Here is a 20,214-nt window from a genome sequence, read left to right as displayed (position 1 = left end):
CAAGAGAGAGATGGGGTGGGAACATAATTACATGCTTTCAGGCATAAGGAAGCTAAGTGGTTATTGCTTTGGTGGAACTAAATTAAAAATTCTCTGTTTATCCCTCCATCACCAACTTGACACACACATAAAATGATATTTTTTTAAGACGTGTAGTGACCCAGATGCTGTGGCAGTCTTGTTGTTAGCAAAGTGATAGAGATAACACTTGGAATAGAAGGCTGTCAGCCTGTACGATATGGCTCAAATATTAGCCATGCTGAAGATATTTACCTCCATCAACAAATTAGGTTATATTTTCACTCACTTGATGTCGTCTGTCTGTTAGCAAGATATCCGAAAAGTTAATCAGTGAATTTGGATGAAATTTGGTGGCAGATGGCCGTGAGCCCAAGGTTCAGTTGATCAGATTTTCGTGATGTCTGGGTCTGGGATGAATGCCACTGGACAATTATCAGTTTTTAGTCATAGCTATTATGCTGTGTTCACATGTCAGTGGGGGACGCCTAAACAGAAGTGTGTTTCTGTGCTACTATGGTCATGTTCAAAGGCAAACAGATGACAAAATCAAATCCCGAAGATGGATTATTTCTGGTGCTTTGATGCGCAACACAACTGCCAGGGTTTGGGTATCAATCAAAATGGTTTAAACCTCTTCAAGTTCTTAATTAACGGACGGTTGTCTTCTCTCTGATAGACAGGGCATGGCCACAATGTGTTTGAGTTGGAACAGTGTGTTTGTCTGAGCAAGCATTGATATAAAGGCAATTTAAATTCTGACACAGTTACTCATAATAATCCACAGAACTCATTGGGAACAGTTAGAATAATTTTTCATCAAAGTATGCCAACTGTCTGCCACTGCTCAGAAGGAAGCATGCCAGTGCTCACAGATGACGCAGTTGTGACAAAACCAAAGTGAATATAAAAAGAGATTATGTGTGCCCAAGCTTGTGGAGAATGTTATTAAGCTAATTTTGTTACAGTAATTAATATTTAAATATTGTTACTTTTTTTTTTTTTACCACTGGCCTGAATATATGATGTCTTCTTTCTGTGTAGTCTATTTGAAAAAAATGTACGGTACCATTTGGCAGTAGAGCACTACAACCAGAGGCTTGCAGAAAGTCATTTAATAATATACACCACAAATAGCTAAAACTAATGCAGTCTAAAACAACAGCTCTGTATATAAATCCTCCCTACCAGTAAACAGTATTTTGGCCCATACTTGAGAATAAGTGAGGAGGCTCAGGCAAATTTAGTCTAGCCCTTGTGTGGGCATTTATTATGACACCATGCAGCAACACCTCACACTGAAACCCCTTTTAGTAACTATTAAGATTGGCCTAAACCACCTGTGGGGGACGGGAGGGGGGGGGGGACACCCCCACCAGCTCCTGACACATGGTAGAATTGGGAGGTATAAATAGACATGAGATCCTCAGCAGACCCTTTTCTTTTGCCCGAGGACCAGGAAGCAGGTGAGTATCAAAGGTAACACAATGTACAGATATTTCAAGTATGTTAGCAGTTGTTAGTGTATCATCAAATAATAGGCAGTATAATAGGCAGTCTGCGTGCCTGCTTGTTGTATAAGCCTACGCTGATTTGGCTTTGTTGTGCCTGTAGTGTTATATTACAAGGAACAGGCATTTAACTAAAGTTTTCTTGTAGTAAAATAAGTCTTAATCCAATGGTTGGTACTGGTAATATGGCTAGATAGCAAAATGTTAGCAAGAAAGCACAGCCAGGCTGTCTTTAGAAATGATCTATGCTGTTCCCTATGTATTTCCCAAACAAGTAGACTTTCCATTGGCTTTCAGTTCTTTTCTCTCAAAGCATATTCATAGAGAGCTGCCTTAAAAAGAAAGTTTAACTGTTAATATTCAAATTTTGTACTTTTACCGGAATAGTTTTCTACACCTTTCCCTCTAAATGAGTATAAGTAGCATTACAAGGCAGCATGCCAGAACAACTAAGCTAAGTCTAATGTGTTTTATGAAATTTTACATTTTTCCTTCACAGGTCGACTGATATTTAGCTTTCAGCGTATACATAGAATTTAAATAAGATACTGTACTACAAATATGTTGTTTTAATGTATTCGAAAATGTGCACAATGAAGCTATTGTAAGTGACTCTCCCTCCTTTTATAAAAAGTGTGTGCGTGTGCATGTGTGGCATTGCTGTATTAATGGCCACAGGTATTCTGAAAAGCCACTACAGGGTATCACTCTTTTCAGTGAGTCATACGAGGCCAATCGCTTCAGGAGATACTTGTAGATGACATAGATGTTTTATTTCTCCCTATCTACGTGTGCTGCAAATAAAGTGAAATTGTGCAGCTAAAGCACGTCTACAGCTGGTTCCAACCTGGTCAACCCCGCAAGCCTGGTCTTGTCCCATTTTAAGAAGTCACCCGTAATCTCTGGTGATGGTTCAGGCACACTGCAATGTGTTCCCCACTGGCAGACTTCTGAGTCGTCCCCCCATGCATAATATCCATGCAATTCTGCTTCTGACAGATATGTGTTGTAATCTCTTTGAAAATGAGCATTTGCAACATGTAAGAGCCTCAAAGCAGTGGGTCTGAGAAGTGTGAGGGAGAAAATTACATAGAAAAACTGCAATGTAAAAAAAATCCCTGCCTTGAGTCTGGCCTTTTGTCCATGTTTTCATAAAGAGTTTTGTATTAATTTCTTTGAAAGCAGTTGTCGTAATACATTTATTATGGAAACATTTTTAGCTTTAAATGATTCATAAAGTGTTCATTAGCAGTGACAGTGGTCATTTTACAATACAGCCAGTCTGCCTCGTTAAAACAGTGTTTCATTGTGTATCAGGACGCTGAAACAGATGCTATCACACCTGGAAACATGTTAAATCTGCATCAAGCTTCTGATTTTGTGGGAAGACAACTGTACGACAAATGTATGTACATCTGCTCCATCTGACGTGTGAGATAAAATCTGTTTTAATCTCTACATAAGACTCACCCTTGTGCTTAGAGAACACAACTGAAGGCCATGTAAAGTAAGCAAAACATGCCTTCTCAATATTTAATCTATGCCCATGTTTTCACAAGTCTGTGAATATGCATTGAATGCTTGCAAGCAAAATGATCAAATAGAGTGACTACAATTATTTGTAAGGGTTAGGAAAGCAATATTGACGATAATCTTTCTTCCTCAGTACTTTACAGTTCTCAGCCTGTCACATTTCACTAATGGAAGCGCAAAAGCTTTTTTCAGATGTGATTGTCTTATTAAATATTCCTCACATCAGACTCTAAACATGAAAGCAATTCAGATTGAGTAATGGAGATAATTTAAATCAATCCTACTGTACCTAAGCAATTAAATTGGTCAAAACTGAAAGACGGTTAATAGCTGGCAGGACATTTACATTGACGACAAGACACGTTTATATTCAGATCAAGGTTTCCGGTGATAAGAGGCAATTCCATTGCCACACATTTGGATAGTAATTCATCCTGAGTAATGCATAGAGCCTATTGAAAGAGACAAGTATTGTTAAGCTGTGAAATCAGATGTTCATCCACCTAGGCATAGTGTCTTAAAGGGATCCCTCCCCAACTTAATAACTTTGATGCCTTATGAGAGAATGTATTACAGATGCACAAGTCCATTGTACTGGAATGAAGCTGTCAGGGCCCTTACACACCAGCCTGACGGTGAGCCACTGGATGTCATCGGGCATTGTGGGACTGACCCTCAGGTGTAGTTATTGTGGTGAGTCCAGCACCATCAGCTCTGGTTGGCCCGTATCAGTTTAATGCTGGCAGTGAGAGAGTGCTTGCATACAAGACTGACACGAATTCACTGATGTTTAAATGCATACTACGTGTTGCATCACCTGAAACGAAATGCATTACTATTCATTACCCATGTGCAATGAGTAAAACAAATGTCTAACACTGTTCTGATAAAGCCTCTTTGTATACATAAGAGAATGAATCTTTATGGTGATTACGCATTCGTTTTCTATTGAAGCTCCCAATTCACTGACACTTTGTAAGATAAATGTTCACAAATCACTGTAGTGCATGCAAGAGTCTTTGGCAGGTGACAAAGAGTTTGCACAAACAATGTGGCCATTCAGAATAACTGATGCTAATTCTGCTGGGAGATGCAGGTATTGCGACCAGCAGATCGGGACTGGAAAGGGACACTTTTCCATCCTTGAATATCCACTCATATTAGGGACAACTACATTACACAGAATAAGGAATGATTTGGGGCCGGCCTTGAGCTCATTTCAGAGTTCTCTTAATGCCACAATTGATTTTCTTAGAGACTAAGACAAACTTGTTCTCTTAGCTGATACCACTGCAGCATAAAAACTGCAACGCACATTAGTCAGTCTGGACTTCGGTGTCCATTTCGCGTAAGGTGGACAAAATCCTTTTGTTTGCAATTTCACATTCCCAACAAAATGCCCAGAGTTCTCACAAAGATCCTCTTGGCAGCTGTTCTTAAGAATCAGAATCAGAAACTGTTTATTGCCAAGTAACATACATTACAAGGAATTTGCCGTGATCTGATGGTGCTTCATTTTGTTTTACATTAATGATTAGAAGCTGACTTTAGCAGCAGCTCCCTCATGAATCCCCATGCGATTGCACAATTTCTGTTCGCAGGTGTCTGACTGAGACACAAACACTAAGGTTGCGTCACTGGTTTGTGTACACTACTTTAGCCAATTGATTCATGTCATCTTGCTCTGGTTCCACTGACAGATCCGTTTAAGTCCTGGGTGCTATTCCACAGAGCAAGCATACAGCTGCTATGTTGTAAATGACATATATCTCTCCTTGTGGAGAAAATGTTAATGGTTGATTGTAGAATCTGGATGATATTTGGGCTGTTCTTAAGCCAGCATTACTAATGCTGTTAAACATTTTGTCATAAAATGATTGTAGTTGTGTTTTCCATTGCATGGCTAATTTGCCATAGACAGTGTGCCCTGAGGAGAAAGGAGGAAGGAACAGCCATTGTTCGTTAGTTGTGGGTTTGCAGATATTTGTACTGATGATTCTTTCTAATAATGTTTTCTTAAGTTATGTGTACTATTGGCATGTACTGTGTAAATAAATATTTGTTGATTAAAATCAATAGATTTTGGCTTTTTCTGATGGTCCGCATGTTCATAAGCCGTTTATATTGGTGCTCCATTGGACACAGCCAATAGACTAGCTGGAGGAATTAACCTGTAGTTGTCACATGCCAGCAACTTTAACACCTCAACAATATAATATACAAGTGAGTATTTTCATTTTTTTCTACAAGATGGCCACGGGTTCAGGTTAAGGTGACTTTATCTGTTCATAGGTTTCTGTATCACAAAGTTATGGAAATCTGCAAACTTGACTGTTCCAAAATAACACTGGTTCAGCTGTTATGAAAGTTAAAAACTATCAATAGATCAGCATAGCATCCTCCTGCTTTCCTGTACAGCTCAGCAGGATCATTTAGGACATTCTTAGTCTGACTCATGTAGGCGGTTGGGATAACTCTGCCATTGGCTGACTATTTCAGTCAGAATCCTCCTCCCCTTCCTCTATTTGCCTGTTACCTTTTTGCAAGGGCATGGTCGCTGCATCCTGGGCTTAGCACCGCATAAGACAATTGTGATTTGATAATGGGTCAGTCCTTTCTCCAAAGTGTTGAGATAGGTCTGGCTCTGCTATATTCTGCACCAGAGAGCCGCTGTCCACGTCGCTGATCCTGAGACTGCCAAGGGTGCAGAATGACAGTTAGGATTTCCACTGCCAACAATGAAGGTTACAATCTTAACTGAACTCACAGGATTTGCTATTTGAAACAAAGATTTGATGAACAATGACAACCTGGCTGTAATATATATATATATATATATAATAAGACTATACTAAATGAAGGGCAAAGGTGAAGCCTTTTCACACAAGTTGAAAATTCGTCCTTGCTTTCCTCAGCATCAAGTGGAGCGCAAAAAGGCATCAGGAGCTCTTTTTGACTCAAAAAGAAAAAAAAGGCTATTTTAAGACTTCATTTCAGGTCTGGTTACGTGGCATGCGTCATATTTTCTTTTAACTTTTTACTGACTGGCTCATCAATCTAAAAGAGATAAACTCTACATTCAGGAAATAGCTGAAAACTTTTTGATGTCATTTCTAGGATGTGACAGCACAGCTACGAATCTCACAAATGCAAGATTTTAAGTTTCCACATAGGAGACATGATTCCCACGATCCTCAAACCACAAAAATAAACTGACATACATGGCCCAAAGGATGCGCATAACAACACAACGGTATGGTCCAAATGAAACTACTGATTTAGCCGCTTTCATTTCAAGTACACATTCATGTATAAATGTTTTTAATGGATCCCAGATTAATTTTATAAAATGAGAACAAACATAAGGCCATGCAGTAACATAGGCATAACCTATTCCTTAGTCTATGTTTAAACATATTTATTCTATGTCATCAAGTTAAATGTAGCCAACTGTGCTTGCTAAACTTTATTTGAACTCTATTTACATAAAAACATGCAATTGGTGCTGCTAAGAAAACTAATGTGCACGCAATTACATGATTAAAAAAAAGAACTGTGTCCACCCAGTAGCCATGTAGTAAAATAGTAAATGGGTTAGTGGGAATGATACAGGCATCCCAACAAAGTAATTCAAAGGAACAAGTACTTAATGATAACTGGAAAGACAAGAAGAATGAGAGGAGACAGAGTAATCCTCAGCAAGATGGAGTCAGTTCTATCGGCGTGTCAGGTTTCCTCTTCCTCGTAATTCCTCAGATCCTAAATAAAAAGCTACAAAACAGCTTAAGGCTTATTGATTTGTGCCTATATGGTACAAAGAGAAAGAGATGCACATGAAAACCATCTGTGGACTCTCATAAGACCGAAGACCCCTCTTTGTTAGTGGGTTGTATGCCATATGGACAGCAACACGTTCAGCTATGTTACCCCAATAAATTGTTGTTGACACTGCCCTCTAGAGATGTGTGATAGTGCATTAGTACTGCAGACCTTAACCAAGGAAGCATCCTCTCTACTCTGTCAGCAGTGAGGGGAGGGAGTGTGGGAGAGTCTCTGGCACTGCATTTACATGTTCTGAAGACTTTGAATTTATATACCTTTTCATGCTGTTGTCTTTTGAAGAATATTCAGTTTGGTGTTGTTGTTGTTGTGACAAGGGTCTAATAATGAGTAAAGTGTATGAACCACCGAATGGAAAACAGCTTTCCTGGGGTTCCTGTATAGGTAAAGGTCTTACTGGGTCACTGCTTCTCAGATCAATACAAGCTTACGACCTTGATATATTGAGTCGGCTTTGCTGAAAATGGGAAACCAATGGCTTTATTCAACTGAATTCATATTTTTGCGGGAATGGATTTGGCATGCTGGTGGCTGTCTTCCTGAATAACTTATTGCCTGGACTTTGAAAGAGCTTTGAAAGACAGCCCCAAGGACCATTTCACAAAAGGCTTATAGAGCTGCAAACATCATTTCAAAGCAAAAGAGAGCAGCAAACCAGGGCTAACCTTGCTAAGGTGATGCTGATTAGAATGACATAGCCAAAGGCAACTGTCAAAGTTTGGGGAGTCTTGACAATACCTGTGGCCTCATCACTCTTGAACACTTCTTGTGATTTTGGAGCCGCAATGACAGAAAATACATATTTAACTCCCTATTATTTCAGCCTACATCTATTAATCACACGTGACTGATGTAAAGCTGGTATCTTTGTGACAGCAGGGGTATGCTAATTGGAATTTTTTAGAAAATGTCATGTTTGTATTCAAGAATACATGTGGGGCACAATTCTAATGTAACATTTACAAAGAGGCTTTTGACATTTGCAAATAGCAGTGCTGCAGTCATTCATAACATAGGCCTATACTGTAAGAACATACAGTTATCATGCTACCACGTAAGAATGGTCACTTCATCTCCGGTGAAACCCACCCTGACACTTGAATCCACACTTGCTTGCCTGCATGATAGATGATCCCTAATGAGACAAATGATTGCAACCAATTTGAACCAGAAGACTTTAACCTGCCCGATCAGGTCCATTAAACAGCAACTCATAAAGTTCAAATAAGTCTTTATAGGGGTTTAATGTTGTTCCTACAAAATGTATTTAATGTGTTTATCTTCTCCAATTAAAGCGGTTTGGATTCTGTGGACAGCAATACAGTATGTAACAAGGACAAGGTCCAGCTGAATGAATGTCGATTTAATACAACATGTATTGGAGTGTAAAGCAAAAATTAGTTGAGTTGAAGCACCTTTTCATTTACAGAATAGGGAGTTTATCTCTTTTCGTTGGCTGCAGAAAAGGACGTATGAAAAGCAAAAACATGCATCAAATCTTTTCTGATTGTTTGATAAATTGGACATGGTGTGACCCCCCCTGCTTTATTCATGCATTGCTATTCTGGTATTATAGGTTATATAGTGCACCGGAGCATAAGGATCTTTAAAAACCGTTGTTTTTTACAGGGGAAAAAAAAAAATCCAACAGAAATAAATCGGCTTTATGGACAGAATTAGAGTGGTCTGAATCCAGGGTAGGATTAAGGAAAATTGTGTGAACTAAAAGAGCGAGTGATCAGGAATGACTGTGCGTCTGTGTGAAGGGCGGGAGAGAGAGGGAGAGACAGAGAGGGAGAGAGAGGGAGAGAGGGGAGCACATTTTCGTCTAAACCTCTCCGTTTTTTCCAGAGCCTGTCTCTGCTGCGCGGCTCACCGCAGCTCCCCATTGTTTAAACTGGGAGGATAAAAAAACAACACTCCGCTTGTTCTGTAATCGCAGCCAGTGAGTCATTTTTTTTTTGTTGATCTGATGCTCGATTTTCGCCGCTCTGAATGCTGTATTCATTGTCAACTTCTCCGATTTCTCCACTTAGACTTGAGCTGCAACATGAATAGTTTGGGGGCACCTTTCAATCGCATACCTCTGGAATGGCGGGGATTACACAGCCGAAACCCGGAGAGCATGTAAACGCAAATGGAGTTTGGGATTTATTGCAAAATAAGGGAAAGATGACCGTCTTCTCGTTGTGCTTGCTCTTGTGCGCAGATCTACTGGATTTAGCCGTCGGTAAGTCTGACCCTGTCATCTCATTTTCACACTGTCGGAACCTCTCGCACAGCCCCCCCCCCCCCCCCCCCCCCGATCTAACAGTACGGGGGGGTGTAACAGTAGCCAAACTGTCAGTGAGTTGAGTGATGTGTGATATGTGTCAGTGAAATACCAACTGGACGTTAACAGGACAGCCGGATGGAGGCGATCGGTGCCATGCTTGCCTCATGCCAACTTTCCCCCTCCGCGCCCACCAAGTCGTGGGGGAGAGAAATCAATGAACAATGGTCGGATTCAGGTCAGGCTGCACAATGCGTGGTGTCAGCGTGCTCAAAGGAAAATGCAAGAAGAGGGACAGCAGGAGGCCTAGTTATGTATTAAGTCTTAATTCGTCTGCATTGACTATCACGAGCAGCATGCATGACAGCACCCTCACTTCTGAGCACCACGCAGCTGAGCCATGCTGACGCGCGCACTCCTCGGCGTTCTGGTCATCGTGGCTTTTGCACCTCAGATAGTGAGCCCGGGCTCAACAGATATTAAAGTTGTTGATTTGGAAAAACATGAAAGTGCGTCTGCTTTTTTGGTTGTTTTTTTTTTCTCTCCCCCTGCTCAGATTTCTGCTTTCAGCACGGTCTGCTCGGCTCAGCGGTGGCATCAGTCAGTGTGTCGCGGTTTCTCTCTATCCTCCGTTGACGTGTTTAGATGTCAGAGGATGAAAACACAACATTGATCATTTTTCACGAGAGCGAATTTGGATTTGAAATAATATATGTGCATCCTAAGAAAAATGATTAGGCTGTCTGCTACAGGGTTGTTTTTTTTTCTCTGTTTCTGGGAGGCAGTGGTGACTTGGACTGGGGATGTTATACTGCAATTTCGAGGAAGCCAACATTATCAAATCTTTGCAACAGATAAAGACCTGGTGGCAGTCATTTCAGCATGTTTCCTTACTGTTGGGATCTTGCGTGTCCTCACATTTGGTCCTTGTGGCATTTTGCAGTAGCATCTTCTTTTCTACATGGTGTCATTCATCAAGAGCTTACATTACAAGACTGCATTGCAAGCACTTGATTCTCTTACTGAGGAATGCAGAGAGAGTATATAGGGCTCCTTTTCATTCTGCTGGAGTTAGGCTCACACTCAGTGCACTGGTGTTAACATCGTGGTGTTTGAAGGACTTCAGAGGAGAGTTCACTCCTGGCTACAACATCAGAGCAGCATGCCTTACAAACTAACCTGTTAACCTGCGCTGTTAGCCGAGGATTTTGTTGTTTTGAAGTGTTTTTGACCTTCGTTGACCCATATAGGAAATCATTATGTCAGTTGGGCGTAACATAACGTTCAGTGATAAAGTGCCTCTGGGTTTGCCTTGCTCACATGATGCTGAACTGCACACCGCCCTGTACTATGTAATGCATTTAGGACTACTTCAATAATGCAGTCGTGCTCATTTGAAATGATCACAATAGCTTAGATTACTTTGGTTTCATTACACTGATTGTATGACTGAGATTTTCCATGCATTAGTTAACATTGATCACCATGTAAACAAACAGTGAAAGGTAGAATTTAACTGATCAACTGGCAGGATTTGAGTTGTAGTGACGTACGGTCAGACTGTTCAGCTGTGGTTGGCTTTTGTTGTCACTACTGTTTTAACAAAATACATGTATGCTGTGGATACACCTCAGAGTTTAACCATTATTGCCAGTTTCTATTCTCTATATAAACTTATGTCTGCTGTCTTCTAGATTCGATTCATACCATTATGCAGTCTGTGTGTGTGTGTGTGTGTGTGTGTGTGTATGTCTTGAACCCACAGGATCAAAGTTTCTCCATTTCAATGTGTGCACCAGTGTCTTAAGATAGATTTTGTTCCCCAAAGAGAGGGCCTGTGGTCAGTGATTCCACTCTCATTTTTCCTCAACAGCTTCTTTCATGTCAGCAAAAAAATTGGAGAAAGGATACATACAGTACCTCATTTTAGAATGAAACTCTTTTATCTACTCAGATAACTTGCAGTGCCATCGCTGTCTGCCAGATGTGTTTCTCCTTTAGAAACTTCGGCACAGCTCCCTGCTTAAGGCAGCTGTGCCTACAAGCTAACCCCTAGCTAGTGAAATTCTGTTAGGCATGCCACAGATTCACTGTTTCAAGAGCAGGCTACATATTCAGTGGCTGTATGCTTAGTGTTTTTCTAGGAGTTACGTTTTATGCATGCACATTTATCTGTATATGTGTGCACACAGGAGGGTGTACACCAAAGACATGCAATGTAAACCAATTGAAAATTAAAACATTAAAAACACACACACACACAAACAATAATTAACGAGAACAAACAACAACAACAGAACATTGTTAAAAATAGTAACATCAGAGTAGTTTGTAATCATGGTTTTAAATTGATCTATAGGTACAACTGTGTTAAGGTTTAACGTGTGTTGTAGAATGTGAAGTGTGTGCAGCACAAAAACTAAAAGCAGTTTCCCCAAATGTAGTGTTTGCACGCGGGACTTTGAGCGTTAGCCAATCAATTGAACTAGTCAAAAATGATTAATGATGATGGTAAGTTCCCATTTATAAATAAATAAATTATACATACGTTGGTGTTCTGCATGACATAGATGTGTAATAAGGAATTCTAGCATTGGCGCAGTTTTATGTCCACATTCACAACATGTAGCTATGTCCTCAGCCTCCAGTGCACCTGCTACCTCTGACTTTTTACAACATCAGTGCAGACACACCATTGTGAGGATTGAACTCACTAGAGTGCTTAGCCTGTGGGTCAAACATTCATGTAGAAATCAAAGCCAATCCAAGAGAGTTGAACAGTGCTGGCCCCTGAATTGACGCGGATTACCACACACTCTGAAAAATAAAACATCACATCAGGAAAAATGTGGTCGGTTGAAGAAATTATCGGATATTTTGGGAAATTCTCTTATTCACTCTCACGCAGAGAGCTAAATGAGCCAATACCACGCTTGCATCTGTCTGGTAGATATAAGGCTAGCTAGCCTGGCTTTGCTCGAAGGTAACAAAATCCGCCTTTCAGCACCTCTAAAGTTAACCAGTTAACACGTTAAATCTCATTTGCTTATTTCTTACAAATACCCAAGCTTGTTAATGTGCAATAATCATAAATGATGTAAGGTGATGTCACTAAACTGATCACGTTATGTTCGACAATAGTGGTGACCTGATGCTAAAGTATACTAAAGTGTGTGAGGCAGATGATCTATCGGTCCAGCCTCAACTAGACTAACCAATCACAATTGCTGCTCTGAGACTTGCTGCTGTTCAAGAGATGGTTTATAGTTTGTTGTTAAGTTTTGATTTATGACTTCTTGTTGGGGAGAAATTAATATCCCCAACACCCTAGAATTTAATTGGGCAAATAGTGTTATTCTTCTGGGATTCAGTTAAGGGGTGGATTGCTTTTCTTTGAGTCCCATTTGTTATCTTGGTTGATATGAGGGATCCATTTTTATTTTATCATTTAAGTGTTGTGTAGAGTAGCTTGATGGATTTTCTTTTGTCCTTACAGACTCAACCTGCACAACCTTCCAAAAAAGAAAAAAAACAAACCTTTCTAATAAGTTGGCTCAAGGTGGTTTTACTGTCTGTATTACAATGCCATTTAGGGAAGAACAGACCTGCTTCACAAGGCTTCAGAGATTTCTCTAGAAGATTAAGAAGTGTAGATAATTAGTGTTCAGAAGCTGAATCGAAATTATATATCAAATTGCAGCTTTTTGATGCTTTTTCTCCGGCATATTCGTCCTCTGGTCTAGAACATTTTGTAAGATCAGTCTCACCTAATAGAAATAAAAGTATCTCTAATGCTGTATTTCATTTCCCTTACGCTTTTTAGAAGCAATCTGTGGACAAAGTCTCTTACACAGTAATATTAGATATGTCCTTCTGCATGATTTTTATTAAGCATGAGGCTTTTTCTGAAAGCTACATGAATAATATCCCTCCTTGTTTACTCTCACAGCAACTGACAATTTGCTGTCCAGTGCAATCAATTATGTGTCTTTGCTCAGATGCTCATATTTATATATATATCTTGTTTTAATGTTTACCCAATTAGTGTTGCAGTGAAAAAAATAAACATATTTTTATGTGCAGTCCTTGCATGTCTCAGGCTAAATGCAAATGGCGAGTGGGAACTGCTTTAGGTTCAGGTCTGAACAGCTGCATGTGGGTTCAAAGAGCAATGCAGTAAAGAACAAGGCGCTCTGATTTTATGTAGATCAGGAAATGGGACAGACTGGCTCTGGTGATTTGCTACCAGTAGAATCTGCCAGGAATATTACAGGGATAAGGAGTAAAATAATCAACGTTCATGTACTCATGTTCACTGTGTCAAAGGTCAAAGGGAAACTGAGCATTATGGGAAACAGAAAACATCGCCCAACACTGTTGTGGCTGTTAGTTAATGCAGTTAAGAATTCAGAAAAATGAGTCAACATAGAAATCTATACATTTTGTTACAGCTACAGGTGGTTGGTCAGGTGGCAATCCACTAAACACGACATGACATGCCTGCAATAGACTTAATGTTGCCTTAGGCGCCTGAGCAATGGAGCAAATGCATCTCCATTATTCAATTAGGGGGAGCAAAGTTATGGCCACTTTTTGTCTTTTTAAAAGTTTAACAGCAGTTTAACCACCTGACTTAATTTCAAGAGGTTAGATGTTGTAGTAATGCAGGGAATTTGGGCCCCCAGACCTCCCGCCGATTATGTGTCTTTCCAAGTTTGCTCCCTCATTTTAAAACATAACCAGGTGGCCATCATGTGTGAATCTGTTATAGGTTAAAAACATGTATTCATTCAGCGCACGTTTATTTTAAATCCTTCTGTTCCACCTGCTCCATAACGAATTTAAGAAAATGCCTTGCCTCACACCACAGTACTGTAGGTTGCCTTGTAGATTGTGCATCATGGCAGTGTTGACGGATTTAACAGGCACTGGATCTCTGTTAGATCTGATGGTTTCCGGTGCACTGTGACTGTCTGCTACTGATGGCTGGTCTTGACTCACAAGGAGCGAGAAGAGATATTGGCTGGGAAATGGGTTGTGGTTATGCCACTATCTAACAATCACCAGGCTTTGCATCAGCACTGCAGCTTTCAGCAGTTATATAAAATGATTATACACAGATTAGAAGCTGTCTTTGTTGTTTTGTTCTGCTATTGTTTGTTTGGTCAGTCCTTGTAACTGTTTAAATACACTTATATTTGCATTTTTTTTTACAGGCTCAGGTTACAGAATGTGCTCCTCCAGCTGCTATTTATTGATGTATTACTCACAACTAATTTCTAGACTATGTTTGATTCACTTAGACCAACCTGGGCTCAATATATAGTAATGTTGAGATAGAGTGCAATTTAATATCACACTGTCCTTTGCAGCTGATAGATCTCATTCGTCTTAAAACCCTATTATGTATTTTACGGATATCTCATGTGGCCGTGAGTTAAAAGAATGAGGTGTGCCAGTGCCATGCTACACACCAGCACAAAACTGTGAACTCACTAGTTGAGAGTGCTTGGGAGAGGACTACTCTACTATCTAATGGCTTCCCATACAGCAGTCACTGTAGATACCGTGTCTTACTACCAATTGTCTCCTTCAGTGATCACCTTCAATTAAAGTATAATTTTTGTTATGCTCACCTTTTAGTCTGGATCTTTTGTAACTTGAAATCCCATTTAATGTGATGAAAGAGCCATATTAAAACTTGAAACAGTTTGGTGACCCCAAAATGACAGCTTTTGTTGAAGGCTTCAGCCAGCTTTGTGCATGTGGACCACTGCGCTGAAAATGAAATGGCTTTTACTGAAAAATAAAATTGACCTCAGAAGGTCTTTGTGGTGTCATGTAGTCCCTGTATGACTTGGACTCGATGGACTTCTGATTATTAAGGAGAGGAGATTCAACCGCTTTAAGTCAAGAGCATCTTTAGCTTCTGTAATGTGATATATTAATAAATTAACATTTGCGAGTGAAACATAATATGTGGGTGGGATGTAATTATGAGAGGGATTTGGTTAAAACTTGATTTGATTGGATCGCCCCCAAAGTGGGTGTGGCTTGGGGAATACAAAGCAATATGGAGCTGTAGAGGACTGTTGGCTACCACCCACACCTCCCTCAGCTGCATTGTTAGATCAGTAGGAGGAGAACAAGGGAGAAATGAATAAACTGGAGCATAACCACGCTGTTTTGGAAATGTAAAGAAAGCTTTTGCCAACTGAGATACAAAGACACACCTCTGACCCATGATATAGCTCTGCGATCTACTAGCAACCACAGGCTAACGGTCAAGAGCAGTTAGGGACAGGGTTAGCTGGTCGCACCAAATCATCCGATAAATATATGTACACGCCAATACAAACACGCCAGGTTGACCTATTTGACAGAAACCAAGAGATGACACAGGGACACAGGGTTAGATTCACTGCGTCTTTAAAGGGTCAGTTCACCCAAATCACAAAAAAAGGGAAAAGTGTGGAACAACATTTTCCCAATTCACTTTAAGTGGTATCTAGCAATGGGGATTGTGTTGGTTTGTCTGGTGAGGGTTTGAAATACTATTTGAAAACTAAACACCTGTCATGGTTACAGTTTTTTGTTGAGAATTATTCAGCTGAAGATAAATAATATTTTGTACCAAAGGTAGAGAATACTGAAAACTGTCCAGGACAAGCTGTAATTATCACGAGTAACCAGCACATTTTTGTTTCGAAATAAGATAATATTTATGAGCACCAGAAACAAAGTTCCATTCACCTCCACTGTTGTGTTGGTAGAAGTCTCAGTGGCAGAGATCTCAAAGCAATCCTTTACCTTTGTTTCAAACCTTTTCTTGTGAAAATCACATTGTGCTAGAGGGGCTGAATAAACTAGTAAAGTTATTATTTAACAAAACTGAGACACTTATGCTACAAATTTTCCAACAGAAGGTCTGAAACGGTTTTACACTTCTCAACCATGCGTGCATTTGCTTTTCACATTGAGGTAGGGGTGTTGATCTTGAAAGAAATTCTAGCTTTTAGTTTCTTCAAAGGCATCCATCTCAATAGCGTGACACCCTGAAATGTCTGAGTCAGTGATAAGCCACATGTGAGAGAATAACATATTCTGAGCATTAGCATACATGCCAACAACTGCTTTCCAGGTAAATGTGTGAAACAAAATCATCTCTTTGACCTTTTAGATGAGCAAAAGTGTGGTATTTGCAGTGAATCAGTCATTGGAAAGCCATAAACATGTTTTATTAACGGCTAGCATCTTCAGCTAAGGGTTGGCATCTAAGATGACTTGTTGCCTAGAAGCCTCAGGCCCAAGGGGTCGACCACAGGGCGCATGTCTCCCACAATGCAAATAATGCAACAGAATCTGTAACCATCATGACAAATCTGTCCTCCCCCTCTGCCACCACAACAGCCTCTTGCAGAGAAAGTGGTACGGGGGAGAATCAAGGAAAATGCACTTTCCTTTGCCTGTATGGCTAAAATACATTTGCTTCCTCAAGAAGCGATGCTCCAAATGATCAAATGATAAAGCCTGTCATTGGTAGAGACAACTAAAGGCTTGGGGCAAGGAAGTTCAAACAGCACAGCAACTTCCCTTTCTACCCCTGAAGTCCCTCATACGCAGATATAGACTGGCTTGCTGATGTCTTTGGCTTGCGTGGGAGTTTGAAGCAACTCTGATTCCCGCAGCAGCTGGTGGTTTGCAGAGATAGAAACACGAGCAGAGACGCTTTGCTCAGAAAGGTCTCCCAAGACTGGCTCCATAGAGAAAGTATAACATTCCTCTTTGTGAGCATACAGTATTGTCAAATAGTGTCATATGTGTCCTTACCAGAAATGTTATCTGTAAATATTTTATGTGTTATATTTTCATGGCTATATCATTTTGATATCAGAACCTTATTTTTCTGAAATTAGCAGTCAGAATAAGCAGGGATTTCTTGATGGGCTTTATCAGCAGTTTCACTGTATTCTCCCCTCACTGTTTCGTACATGCTAATGTGGATTATGCGATTTTGCTTATCGTGTTCAAACATGGCTGCTGAGTAATAACAATTGCTCCGCCACTGTGTCCCAACATTAGCCTCCTTATTAAAGACTTTGAGAAGTGCCTCATATACTATACATGACACTTATCTCTGCATTCATGGTTCATCACAGGGGGCTTAAGCTTCCAGGAGTAACACTGCTGTGCACAGATGATTTTTCATATACAGACTCTCTGATTATTTGCTTTCTTTTTGCTAACGATGAGTGTTTTTGGAGAACCTGAGGACGTGAAATTATTCAACGTCACTGTGACCTCAGTTTGAAAAGATAAAACACTGGCTGTCCTTGTGTTTTTCTGTGTTAGCATACACACTGTATCACATACACACAGTGCCAAGGTTACGTTATAAAGAAACATGGAGGGGTCGGCGTGACTTGTATTAGCAGAAAAATATACCAAATCTGAGATAAAATTGAGGATAGTGGAAAAACTTAAGTTCGGGAAAACTAAATGGGGATACACTGAATGAATATAGATAAAATATGTGTCTTTAGCGATATTCATTTATGCAGAATTATAAGGAGAGAGTTAATTTTCTTTTTATATCTGACCAATCCTCATAATTATTATGAAAGCTCTTGATCTGATCTCCACTCTAATGAAGATTACTTTCATACAATCTTAAATATAAACAACAATACTTGAATCCAACAGGCTATTAATCCTATTCTTTTACTTTTCATTTAAAGCCCCCTTTTACACTTCCCTGTACTCTCAGTATGTAGTAACTGTAAATATTACAAATCAGCATTTTGCCTTTTTAGTTTGATTCTTCTGTTTTTTTTATGTCTAGAGCTATTCGAAGCCATCTTCTAGGCAATGAATGCAGCATCGCAGAGGTTTCATGAAAAGTCCAGATTAGGCGTGAAAAAAAGGAAGAGATCGGAAGGGAGGAGGGGGAGGGGGGCTCTAATCTGCACATTGACGTCACTCTGGATGGGCTGAAGCTGTGCAGATGGGAGTAAAGGAGGATTGTGTGGGCTATGCATCTCATGACAACAGATTATTTCCTTTTATGCATGCCGACTTCCCCCATATAAGCCACGGAGCGACTTTCTTCCCTCGGGACAGCATCTCTACATTTTCTATCACCAAAAAAATCATGAAGACATCAATCTCCAGTCACAGGAGCAGGTCTCAGTGAAGTTACACAGAAAGAGTCAGTCCATGATAGGACAAGTCTCTGTTCATCCTATAACATCTGTCATTTATGAAAACATTTACCAGCAAACCTGTGATCCACTGCAGAACCTGTCTTGCAAATTCAGAGAATTAATCTCCTGAACACGTGACATGAATTATACAATAATAAAAACTTGCACATAGATCATAGCCTGCATTAGATGTGATTATATTACTTCACTGATTTTAAAGCTTAATATTGCAAGGTTTCCTCATCTTCTGGGGTGATTACACTTGACTTTTTGCCACTTGATCTTCCATTCTGAATTTTTACATAAAGCAAAAATGATTTTATCTAATTTAGTCCTGCTCAATAAAACTGTCAGCATTAATTTAACTCTGAAAGTGAGTGTGGCTTATGCCTTTTTACCTTGTAACCTCACATTGTTCTCAGGGCAGTGGAATAAAATATTGTCAGGGAGCAGCTGTAATGACTCTGTTGGTTGCTTGTATTGCTTTTATGCTTGAAGGAGTTAACCTGTATTATGAAAGTATATAATGTGGGGTCATGGTGTGATTCTGTCCTCCTCTGATTGCAATCTCTTCTGGCATGCAAGCATGAAGTTCCAAGCTGTTTACACTTCCAAACACCAGTGCTTAACCTTTACACAGTTATTTTTGAAGAGCACAGCATTTATCGTACAAGATTGTCTGCCATACCTTTCTTTTCTTGTGGCCATTAGTTAGTAACTTAAAGTATATTGAAGCTATGTTTTTCTTAAAGATTATTTTCTTTCAGCTTGGATAGCTCTGTAATTGAAATGTGGAGCAACTGTTTGTTAAACCTCCTGGCCATGTCTTTGCTTTAGTGCGAGTTATGGTAAGGGAACAAGCTCTCCTCTTTATGTTTAGCCACAAAAAAAAAGTCCCACAATTTGTTGCTCTCTCAAAAAAATTTACATCAAGTTTTACTGTGCATTTTCCATTGCGGGGCAAATATATAGAGACCGTCTGCTGCATCACTTTTAAGTCTTACCTTATGCAGAGGTTCGCAGGCTGTGCCAGAGCTCACAAATTGTAACCCCAAATGTGTCAATTTTACTCAAAACTGTTGAAGCATTAGCATTATAGCGCATCATGTTGTGTTTCAGAACAAAGACAAGACAAGCCAGAAGAGTATGATGACGACATGGTGTTGTAGTATTTTTTTAGGGAACGGCGCTTGAAGTTTTTCTTGAACATATCATCATTAGCAAAATTAGGTTGACTGATAATATGCTGAATGTCCATTTCAATTAATGGCATGTGTGGGTTGTCACGCAGCTCTAGTCCTAAGATGTATTTGTTCAGAGCCTGAGAGGAAGTGCTGCATGAGAGGGTTGCCTTAGCATTTCTGTCTCCCTTCATTTATCACGTCTGGGAAGAGTTTTATTTTTCAATTCTTGGATAATAATCCTGTAATGGTTTATCTGACCTCACCTCAAGTGGTCCTAGTTTTGTGTGATTGGAGACCTCTCTCTGAAGTCCACAGTATCTGAACCCCCCCCCCCCCCACACACACACACACACAAAACTGCCATGCTTAGCAGTTAAAATGGCTTGCTGTCGATGCCATTAGATTTACAATCACTCAGCACAATGTAGGCTATGTGTTAGTAACAGCATAAACACACTACCAATGACACTGTCACCTTCTCATCAATTATATTGACCATGGGTCAACTTAATATTAAGCAGTTATTAAACAGGTCTTACTTTGGTAGCATTTTAGCAGTTAAGACTCTGCTTCTATGCCATTTGCAAGCTGTTTGCTCTGAAACAGCTTACTATCTTTACTACTCAAGCTTTATTGACACTTACATGTGCAGA

General features: G+C 39.9%; 1 protein-coding gene across 2 annotated transcripts in view; it reads left to right on the top strand.

Moving 5' to 3' along the window:
• The first annotated feature begins 8,993 nt into the window (after positions 1 to 8,993).
• The window catches only part of igsf21a (immunoglobin superfamily, member 21a), a 154,535-nt gene continuing 143,314 nt past the window's right edge, over positions 8,994 to 20,214 (top strand). For both annotated transcript variants that reach the window (XM_070903230.1, XM_070903229.1), the window contains exon 1: positions 8,994 to 9,132. In XM_070903230.1, the coding sequence (XP_070759331.1) occupies positions 8,994 to 9,132 (139 nt within the window). The remainder of the gene's footprint in view (positions 9,133 to 20,214) is intronic.

The sequence above is a fragment of the Enoplosus armatus genome, chromosome 3, assembly GCF_043641665.1.
Source record: "Enoplosus armatus isolate fEnoArm2 chromosome 3, fEnoArm2.hap1, whole genome shotgun sequence".
Taxonomy (NCBI): Eukaryota; Metazoa; Chordata; class Actinopteri; order Centrarchiformes; family Enoplosidae; genus Enoplosus; species Enoplosus armatus.
Note: the sequence above shows the minus strand (reverse complement) of the source record. Positions and strands in the feature narration are given on the sequence as shown.